This window comes from Hippopotamus amphibius, chromosome 17, assembly GCF_030028045.1.
Source record: "Hippopotamus amphibius kiboko isolate mHipAmp2 chromosome 17, mHipAmp2.hap2, whole genome shotgun sequence".
In the NCBI taxonomy this organism is placed as follows: domain Eukaryota; kingdom Metazoa; phylum Chordata; class Mammalia; order Artiodactyla; family Hippopotamidae; genus Hippopotamus; species Hippopotamus amphibius.
In genome coordinates this window covers 14650278-14661011 of record NC_080202.1, presented here as the reverse complement: position 1 = coordinate 14661011, position 10734 = coordinate 14650278, and the positions used below count along the sequence as shown (strand labels likewise).

Below are 10734 nucleotides of genomic sequence, written 5' to 3'. Positions count from 1 at the left end.
TGCTAAAACACAAATATGGGGACTTCCCTGGTGGTGCAGTGGTTAAGAATCCGCCTGCTAGTGAAGGAGACATGGGTTCGATCCCTCAGCCGGGAAGATTCCACATGCCGCGGAGCAACTAAGCCCATGTGCCACAACTACTGAGCCCACACTCCACAACTACTAAAGCCCATGTGCCTAGAGCCCATGCACTGCAACAAGAGAAGCCACCACAATGAGAAGCTTGCACACAGCAACGACGAGGAGCCCCCACTCGCCAAGACTAGAGAAAGCCCACGCGCAGCAACGAAGACCCAATGCAGCCAAAGAATAAAATTAAGTAATTAATTAACTTAAAAAAGCAAACAAACACGAATATGATCCACACCACTCTCTTCATTAACAGCTCTGTAAGTTTTTCATTTGCTGTGGAATAAAGCAGAACCCTCTTAGCACAGTATTTAAGGACTTCCATCCTCTGGAAGCATCCTACCTTCACAGCTGTCACTCCTGCTACTCCTGCCAACACATCTTAAATTCCAGCCACCACTACTACATGCCTCTGTCCCTCTATCCTCACTGGTCCCTCTGCCTGGAGTGCTCTTTTCTACATTTTTTTCTCCTGTTTGAAAATTCTTCTTCTTAAACACAATAAAAAAGAATGATGATTTCTGAAAGGCTGTTATATGCCAAGTACCAATTATTACATTAAATATTATACATGTATTATCTCGTTTAATTCTCAGAAAAAGATGAAATAACTCCCCCAAGGTAAAACAGCTAGAAAATGGTTGATCTAGGATTTGAACTCAGTTCATGATCTAACAGTATTTATGAAGTTTTCTCTGACTCCTCATCACAGTGAGATGCTTTTTCTGCTGTGTCCCAATAGTAGGGTTTTTTGGTTTCTGGTTTTGTCTCATTCTGTGTTGTTTTAGTTCACTAAATACACAGAAGCAGCTTTATTATAGAGGAAACACATGGATTCTGAAGCCAAACTCCCTGGGTTTGAGTCCTGGATCTGTGTAAGAGTTTACGCCTTAGTATATTTATCTTTGAAACGGGAAAGATAATAGTACCTACCTCAGGATTGTCATGAGGATTAAATGCATCAACCAGCGTAAAGGGTTTAGCACAGCGGCTGTTACATAGCACTGGCCCCATGGGAATATTCTGTCCCGTCTCACTCACTAGACTCTGGCCTCCTGGGAGAGGACAATCCTTCCTTCATCTTCCAACCCTCATGCACCCAGCACAGCAGACCTTTCACTAGATGGGTGCTCCGTAAATAAACATTTGTCAAATCGAATGTGTCAGTCTGTGGGTGTTTCTGCCAGACAATGCGACATTTACCAATTCATGATCTATGCTGTGCTTCAGTTACCTATGAATGTTTTAGAAAAAGTGGTTGCTGAAGTCAGGCAGGCCATCCAACAGCTCCGCCCTGTTTTTGAAAATTCAGGTCATTACCACTCTGTTTCTGTGAACAGGAAGCCTTTTCCCAAGTTCCCTCACTTGTGAGGCCAAGACTTTCCTTGTGGGAAGGAGAAAAGGCACACCTGTCACAAGATTAAGATTCCTCAGGGGCAGCTTGAGTTATTTAGTTGGAGGTTTCCCCTCCAGTGAGCAGTGACTGGGTCGGAAGCTTTGGGTTTCACTTCTAAACACCAGCACTGGGTACCTGCTTAGGATGGAGACTCCAGACCTGAAAGAGGCTGCAATCACAAGGCAGGAGGCCCAAGAATTCCTGGGAGGGCGCTGGCTCAAGTTACATCACATTATTTCACTGCTCTCACACACTTATTTACTGCCTTACTAGGTGAGGCTGCAGGAGTGAGTTGGCAGGAAGAGGCTTCCATGGAGAGTGAAAATGGTAGAAAAGGAAATATTTGATTAGAGGTTAACATGTCCTCTGGGGCTTCTTTGATTTGGATTATTGTAAAAGTGCACAGTGTAATGATTGAGTACTCCCCCGGGATGGGGTGGGGAGGGGGGAGTGGTCTCTGTACAGGGCTGGGGCTTTGTTTCTGATGAGTTGCAGCTGCTGAGTAAGAGGCACACTAAACCAAACAGGCACAGAGGAGAAAAGGCGCTCACAGGACCAGAGGGACTTCTTCAAAGTCCTCATCTTCACCTAAGCCGGCACTTTCTCCTGCCCCATATGTCAGTGAACACCTGCAAGTTGCTCTGGCTGTCACTTGAAGTCAGCCTACAACTCTCTCTCTCTCTCTCTCTCTCTCTCTCTCTCTCTCTCTCGGTCACCAGGTCCTGTCCACTTTCCCTCCTAAAGGTCTTTCAAATCCACTTCCTTCTTTCCACCTCCACTGGCACTGTCCTCAAGGATTCAGAGCCTCATCATATCTTCTTGGATTACATCTTCCTTACAGGTTTCTTGGTCTTGAGTCTTAGGCCTTCCACTCCATTCTCCACGTTACTGTTAGAGGGATTTTTCTAAACTAGCTTAAAATCCATCAGTGGATCTCCGTGGTCTTACCGATCAAGTGCTCCCCAGAAGCCTGGCTTGTGAGGCTCTTTGGGTTCTGGTCCTGCTTCTAAGGCTTGTGTCCTCCATACCTGAAGGCTCCTTCACAATCCTGCTCTGCATGAAGTCTCCAGAATGTGCAGTATTTGCTCTCAAGCTTTCTGTGCCTGCTCTTCCTTCTGTCCGGAATACCTCCCTTCCTCCCCTAGTTTCTCTCCTTCTTCCTTACGCCTTCTTGGGTTGAATGAGGTTTCCCTCCGCTGGGCCCCCATATCCCTATTGTACTACTTATCTCAAACTGTATCCAGTCCCTAACTGCGCAGAGTAAATTGCTTATCAGCAGGTAGCTCTGGCACACAACAGTTGCTCAATAAATATTTGATAAATGAATGAATGAACTCTACTATTTATATTAGGGTTCACTCATAGTTCAAGGAAGGAGACTTGAAATGCCTGGCTCCGAAAGAAGGAATTACAACAGTTATTGCAATTATGTTCTTTGATGGGTAGCATTTCACACTCGATAAAAGGATTGTGAGGTTTTGTGTTTCTTCAAGCTAAAGTGATTTAAGCCTACGTTAAAGACCAGTTTAAAGGCCTCTTCTCTAGACGATAAAACATGGTATTTGCCAGCTTTGAGACGTTCTGGAATTATACTCACCAAGCAAGTGTTTCCAGAAATGTCATACCTGCTGCTTTAAAAATGTCATTCTAAGGCCACAGTTAAACGAGTATCTCGCTCAGGAGAGGTGTGAGAGGTGGGCGAGTGAACCATGCAATGAAATCTGCCTACAGGGCTGAGATCAACACACACAGTAACCAGCGTCAGTGAAATAAACTGGGGTAACACCAAGGAAATATATCCATTAACACAAAAGGAACCTACTACATAGCAGATTTCCACTAGACATAAAGGAGACACCTTCTTTCGACACAGAGGCTAAAAACTGGAATGAGGTCGTGAGCCCTCTGCCACTCCAAGTGTCCCAGTCTCTTCAAACGCTGGCGGGGCGCTGGGCTCAAGCCGAGGCAGACCGACTCCGCCGGCAAGGGTGCAAGGCGGAAAGGGCTGAAGCGCCTTTGGCTCTTCGGAGGCAGATTCTTTCGAATCTTTAGATTTTTTTCCGAGTCCTTTGATTCTTTCGAACCTTTTGATTCTTTCGATTCTCGGTTCTAAGCGTTAAAGCGCAGCTGGGAGAAGCTACAACAAAGGTGGAAAGGAAGCTAGGGAGACCAGTCAGAGAAAAGGGGGGTGAGAATTTAAGGGGTAAGCCATAAAGAAGAGACTGAGCCGGTAGAGGATAAGCGGAGCAAACGTGGAGGAGGGAAGGAGAGCGAGGGCAACCTCGACCGAGGAAGAGAGGGACCAAACTCTATCCCCGCAGGAGGAAGGCACGCCCAGAGGGAATCGGTCACTTTAAGGACAGCCCCGCCCCTCGGCGTGACGCCACAGCAGGGCCGCCCGCGATTGGCTGCGGCCAGAGGGCGGGATGGGGTTGCTAGGAGCGGAGGGGATCCGGCGGGCCCCCGCCTCCCGGAGAGCGGAGCCGCGGGCGCGGAGCCTGGGTGAGCGGCGCTGCTGGAAGATGGCGAGAGGCTGGGACTCGCGGCCGCCCTGGCGGTCGGGGCGCCTCCCGCTGCTGCTGTGTCTGCCGCTACTGCTGCTGCGGAGCCCGGCGCGGGCAGCGCACATCAAGAAGGCGGAGGCGACGACGACCACGACGAGCGCGGGCGCCGAGGCGGACCAGGGCCAGTTCGACCGCTACTACCACGAAGAGGAGCTGGGCTCTGCGCTGCGGGAGGCGGCGGCCGCGGGGCCCCCGGGCCTGGCCCGCCTCTTCAGCATCGGCAGCTCGGTGGAGGGCCGGCCGCTGTGGGTGCTGCGCCTCACGGCAGGCCTGGGGCCGCCGCCTCCCGACGGCGACGCGGGGCCCGACGCGGCGGGGCCGCTCCTGCCTGGCCGACCGCAGGTGAAGCTGGTGGGCAACATGCACGGCGACGAGACCGTGTCGCGCCAGGTGCTCGTCTACCTGGCCCGCGAGCTGGCGGCTGGCTACCGCCGCGGGGACCCGCGCCTGGTGCGCCTGCTCAACACCACCGACGTGTACGTGCTGCCCAGCCTCAACCCCGACGGCTTCGAGCGCGCCCGCGAGGGCGACTGCGGCCTCAGCGACAGCGGCCCTCCCGGGGCCAGCGGCCGCGACAACAGCCGCGGCCGCGACCTCAACCGCAGCTTCCCGGACCAGTTCCGCACCGGCGAGCCCCCGTCCCTGGACGACGTGCCCGAGGTGCGCGCCCTGATCGAATGGATCCGCAGGAACAAGTGAGTGTCGCCCTCCCTCCACCGCCACCCCCCGCGCTCCCCTCCGCATCCGCGTGAGCCTCCAGGGCTGAGGCTGGCGTCCGGCACTCAGTAGGCGCTCAAACAGTGCTCGCAGGTCTAAGGGACGAGGGTAGTGAGGGCGGAGGGCGACACCCCATAACGGGGACAGGGCCCAGGCCGCTTAGCCTCCCGTCCCGCTAATTGTCCGAGAATAGCTGCCTAGAGGCGGTCATTTGTTCAAAGGATGCAGAGAACACCGTTTGGTTGGAAGGGAGACTCCTTTCTGGCATTCTGGTTCCTGTTCTCACAGGATCGTAGAATATGAGCGACGGAAGAGACCTTAAGGATGACCTAGGTCAGCTCACTTTTTTTTTTATAGATAAACTGACAAAATTGCGATTATTTTATTACTACAGGCACTGTGCTAAGCCCTTTCCGTGGACTGCATGATCTCGGGCTGGCCACAACCTGATGACACAGATGGCATTAACATCCCTGTTTTGCATGTGGGGAAACCAAGAGTCAGAATGTAAATGATTTACATAGTATGGTGTGTAGCTGGGACTTCACTCAGGCATTTGGTCAGTGCTCTTAACAGCCATGGAAGGAAGCCATAGCCTAAAAATGACAGATGATGCTCTCGGGGTCTTCTTGGTTATTTGACAGAAACTGCTTCTTTTCAGTCTTTATCTCTGACTCAGCTATGGAGCATATAGATTTGGCTGGCTGGAGAACTCCTGCAGATCTGGAGCCTTCATCTGGGAGCAGTTTCATTTTAGACTCTGAAAGGTTTCTGATGCCATTTGCACACCTTATTAATGGGCCAGGGCCGAGTGGCTAATTGTCACACAATACACACCTGAAGTCCTAGTAAGCGCTATGTGGAATTTAAAAACTTAGAAGAAGCACGAGGGCCTGAAGACAATGGTGTATAACAGGAGAATATTATACGTGTATATGAGGTGTGTTTATGTACCCAGTTTAACTTTGCAGGAATTGTTCCTACTGGCAAAGTGTGTGTGGGCTGCAAGAATATGGGTAATCTCTGTGGAAGAGGTAGAACTTGAACTGAGTCTTGAGAGATGGGTAGGGTTTTCAGCAAAAGGGAGGAGGGGCATAAAGGAAGAGGAAACTTACTCCAGATGGGATGATACCTGAAGTGATCATGCACCTCTTCCCTTTTTCAGGCATGGGTTTTGCCAGCATATCCCCATCTTTGTGTCTTCATAAGGCTTGTGAAGCACTTAATCTTTCCATCCAGATTTGAAGAAGATTTCTGAGTGACAGGGTAAAAGCAATAATAAACAAAGACATTTCCCTGAAGGACTTGGAAACATCTCTTCTACAAGGTTCAGTATAGATAGCAGACCTTGAAAAATTCATGGACATTATGAAAATTCTAGATTCTTTTTATCTCCTACCTTTCACTTTACTCCTCCTGAGATCTCTTGTAGGTATTAATTTCACATACACTTTCTGGGAAGATTTTTCTTTTAAAGGTAATGGTGTCAGGACCTCTGAACATTTAAATACATAAGAAGTGTGACTTTAACATACAGCTTATTGTCAGAAGCTGTGATGGCCAGGGCCTTTCTGAGATGATATATCAAATGCACTGTTTGCATTGCTTAAATGACACATTTAAAATGCCCCATCACGACCCTTGCAGTGATATAAATTCTGTGAGTAGATTTTTCTATTCAGTATTGGCTCTACTGTGACCAAAAATAAAAATGAGCTTTGTCTTGGTGTAAGTCACCTTGAGACTGTACTGAAAGCTTTAAACGTTAAATCTAGAAGCAAAAAATATGTGCTCTCTGGATAACTCTTTCATATCACCAGTATTTAATGATTAAAGTTATGGTCTGGGCTGGTTAGTTCAAAGACAGGCGCTTGTGAAGATTTCAAAAGCTCACCTGTGTCAGTTGGTAATACACAGAAAGTTGCTCTATTTTGTGGTTATGGACTATCCTAATCATATCCTCACTTTTTTCAAATGTAACTCTAACCAGAAGGGAAAGTAGGTGAGTATATAGGGCAAAAAGTACATCCATCCATCCTCAATCATAAGTAATTCAAGATGCATATTATTTAATGATTAATCAGTAACAAAGGACACTGACATGTGAATAAAGTAAAAAAACAAGCACATACATGATTTGAGATTTATTCCTGAATACAGAGTCAGCTTTATGGTTAGGAAATTCTAAAACTGCAGACACCAGTCTGTACAGGGAAATTTTTTTCAATGTATTTTGTGAAATAAATCATTTGAATAATTTCTTGATATCCTATTCACCTAGCTGTATTAGAAATAGATATTTTGTTGTTGTTTTTGGACATGTAAAAAGTTAAGACTTCTTTCCTCCTTCTTAGGAGAGTAAAGTTTATTTTCTTTGTTTCACTTTATACTTCATCCAGTCAGTGATTTTGTGCTATTGATAGTTGACTCATACGCTTAGGAAAATATACAAGATTTTAACTCCGTTAAAATAAAGATTTTATAGTTTACTTCATGCTCATATTTTTGCACACTTCTTTAATTAAATGTACCTGCTTAGACTTTAATAGGAGATTAGCATATAAATGATTTTTTGGGTATGTTTGTGAAAAGCATTATCATACTGTCGGAGTAGGTGTATAGTTACACCTACCTTTAGACTTTAGTTTATCAGACATCAAGTTTTCTTAATTTTTAATGTTATTTACAGGGTTATCTGGGGACCATAATAGAGTTAGAGATTAACTTTTTAATATCTGTAGACTCTTGTTTATAATTTTTATGATATATTTAGCAGCTACTTTAAATCTTATGCAAGAAATGATATATATGATATTGAAGTCAAGTAAGTCAAATCAACTTAAGAATTGATTTGAATGGAAACCATAAAATACCCTTCAAATAAAATGGGATTGGTATGCAAAGTTGGTTGGACAAAGAATAAAAGCAATAGTCTTACAGCCACTGTAATAGATACCACTTTCTTTTGAAATCATCTTTACCAGAGTGGCATTGGTACTTTTGAAAAACTATGTGTGTAGAATAAGGAAAATCTAATAATTTAATTTTATCACTCAAATAGATTGCAAATATTTCATTGTTCTGAAAGTATTTGATTAGACCATTTTAATAGTATTTCTGAAGTGTTAGGAGGAATGTCGAAGTGAAAAACAGCATTTAGTACAGAATCTTGGAATTCAAAGTTTTGATTGAATATGAAGTAGCATGCTTCACTTATTTAGACTATTCAGTTATCTTTTATTTTTCCACTAGAATATGAATGCCATGAGGACATTTTTGTGTTTGTTTCTTCACTGATGTATTCCTTAGTGTCTAGAACATGTGGCTTGCAGTTGACACTCAGGAAAATTTGTTGCTGAATGACTACTCAAAGTTAGTGTGAGGGGAAAAGTACTTAAATTATTTTAGGCATACAGACCAAAAAGTAAATTGTTAATAACTTGCTATGGAGGAGGGACGGGTAAGGTGGAGTTAGAATGTTAGAATATATGCTTAGTTTTTGTTTCTGTACCATTCTTTCTTGGCATTGGAAGTGGGGAGTAGAATGATAGTCTGTAAGGCAGTGATTCCCTAAGCAGGATGCTAGGTATTGCCAAAGGAATGAACATTTGTTGAGCAGGTGTTATAAAGCAGTCACTGGAAGATATTGTACATATATTATTTAATTCTCGTAACTACCCTGGGAAGCAGGTAGCATCATCCCATTTTACAGATGAGAGAGAAACTGGGATTCAATGGCTTTAGAGGCAGCAACTTCTCCTGATCATGTTACTAGTGAGTGACATGTCTGGGAAACCAAATGTTCTTACCTATATTTGCCTGGGTTTAAAGCCTCTGCTATTGCCACTACATCAAATGGCATTCTCCTCTGGTGTCTGGGACTGTGCTAGTTGTAATTATATTAAACTAGTCTTCTTTCATAGTCTATTCTGGTATTTAATTACTGTCTTTATCAGCTAAATTCTGTCTTCTGATGAATAGATTCTGTGTTACAAGTAATTTTCAGTGTTTGACCTCCTCTGGGAGGTACTGATCATACTTATCCTTCCAAATTAAATATATCATAGACTTAATTTTCTTTCAAGCATATAGAAAGAAATGTTATAAATCAACCCCCTTTAGAATTATTGCAGTTCAGTTTATTTAAGCCACAAAAAGGCAGAAGCAAAAAATCTAATTTTGAGTGCAAAGAGAAAAGTGTTTAATCTCCGCTCACAGTAATGGTTTGAACTGTTACGAGTGAAAAAATGTAAAAATAGGACTTCAGCATGTTTTTACCTTTAGCTTTTACCATAAAAGGCATTCTTCAATATTTCTATATCTATAAATTAGACCAAATTGTAAGTGGGTTTGCTTAAAAGTATCAATAAAAACGCAAAAAATTTAAAATGTTTCTTTTACAGAAGCAGCCTTGTCTCCATGTCAGTTTATTTATTTTTATTTTTTTTAATTAATTTTATTTATTTTATTTTTGGCTGCGTTGGGTCTTCATTGCTGTGCGCGGGCTTTCTCCATTTGTGGTTAGTGGGGGCTACTCTTTGTCATGGTGCACGGGCTTCTCATTGCAGTGGCTTCTCTTTTAGAGCACAAGCTCTAGGTTCGCAGGCTTCAGCAGTTGCAGCATGTGGACTCAGTAGTTGTGGCATACGGGCTCAGCCACTCTGCAGCATGTGAGATCCTCCCGGACCAGGGCTCAAACCCGTGTCCCCTGCATTGGCAGGCAGACTCCCAACCACTGCGCCACCAGGGAAGCCCCAGTTTATTTTTTTAATGGCCCAACCAGAAACCTTGCACCTAGAAAGAGAGCTGCTTTTATAGTGAGGCAATGTGTGCTGTATTGTTTTTATCTGAAAGCAGCTCAGGTCTTCTTCTTTTCCCCAATCTTCTCAACTATGGCTTCTCTCTTGAAAATTTGAGTTTAGTGTAATGTGAAAATGGAATGAGGCAAGACACATCATGTTTTAAATTATCTTAAAAATTAAAAAAATTATCCCTATCTTAAGAGTTCTCTCTGGACAGCAATAAAAAAGCATGAAACGTATTAACCTAATTCATATATTCAACAAATATTTATGTCTGCCATGCTTTCTATGAAAGTAACACATTATGAAGTACGAGAATTAGATTGAACTGTATGAAGTTGTGATTTTTGTAGGTCAAAACATGGTTGAACAGTGGCAAGTTCATGTTTTTCAACCTAATACATGAATTTAGAGTTCCCTGAATAAGACGTCTCCTGAAACATTAATTTATACCGTGTTATTCAGTTGTTTTTTCAATGATGGGGAAATTCTTTAAAGTTATTTGAAGTTAACGTGAATTGTAAAAACTTTAAAATTTATTGAGTTAATAATACTTTCCGTTTTCTTTTTTTTATTGTTGGTCTGTTATAACAGCTGAGGGAGTTGTCTTCTAGGTGTCAAAAGGAATATCTAAGTTCATTTATGAAAGATGTAGAATTTTAAAATACACCTTTTCTGTGCCCTTTAAAAAGTGACATGTGATTTGGTTGTGTTTTCAAAGGTTTGTGCTTTCTGGAAATCTGCATGGTGGCTCAGTGGTAGCAAGCTATCCTTTTGATGATTCTCCAGAACATAAGGCTACTGGAATCTATAGCAAAACCTCAGATGATGAAGTATTTAAATACTTGGCAAAAGCCTATGCTTCAAACCACCCCATAATGAAAACTGGTGCTCCTCACTGTCCCGGAGATGAAGATGAGACTTTCAAAGATGGGATCACAAATGGTGCACATTGGTATGATGTGGAAGGTAAGTAAAGCCTTGAATTTGCTATATTTTCCCCCGTGTTCATTTAGCTTTCCTAAGTATACTCTGGGTGGAAAACAGGAAACTTTGAGGAATTCTGAATTTTTTTTTTTTGGCCGCGCCACGTACCATTTGGGATCTTAGTTCCCCTACCAGGGAT

General features: G+C 43.8%; 1 protein-coding gene across 1 annotated transcript in view; it reads left to right on the top strand.

The window, feature by feature from the left end:
- Positions 1 to 3973: 3973 nt before the first annotated feature.
- CPD (carboxypeptidase D) overlaps positions 3974 to 10734 on the top strand; it is a 66620-nt gene continuing 59859 nt past the window's right edge. Inside the window, exons 1-2 of the mRNA XM_057715334.1 lie at positions 3974 to 4784; positions 10330 to 10577. Coding sequence (XP_057571317.1) covers positions 4048 to 4784; positions 10330 to 10577 — 985 coding nt within the window. The 5' untranslated portion in view covers positions 3974 to 4047. The remainder of the gene's footprint in view (positions 4785 to 10329; positions 10578 to 10734) is intronic.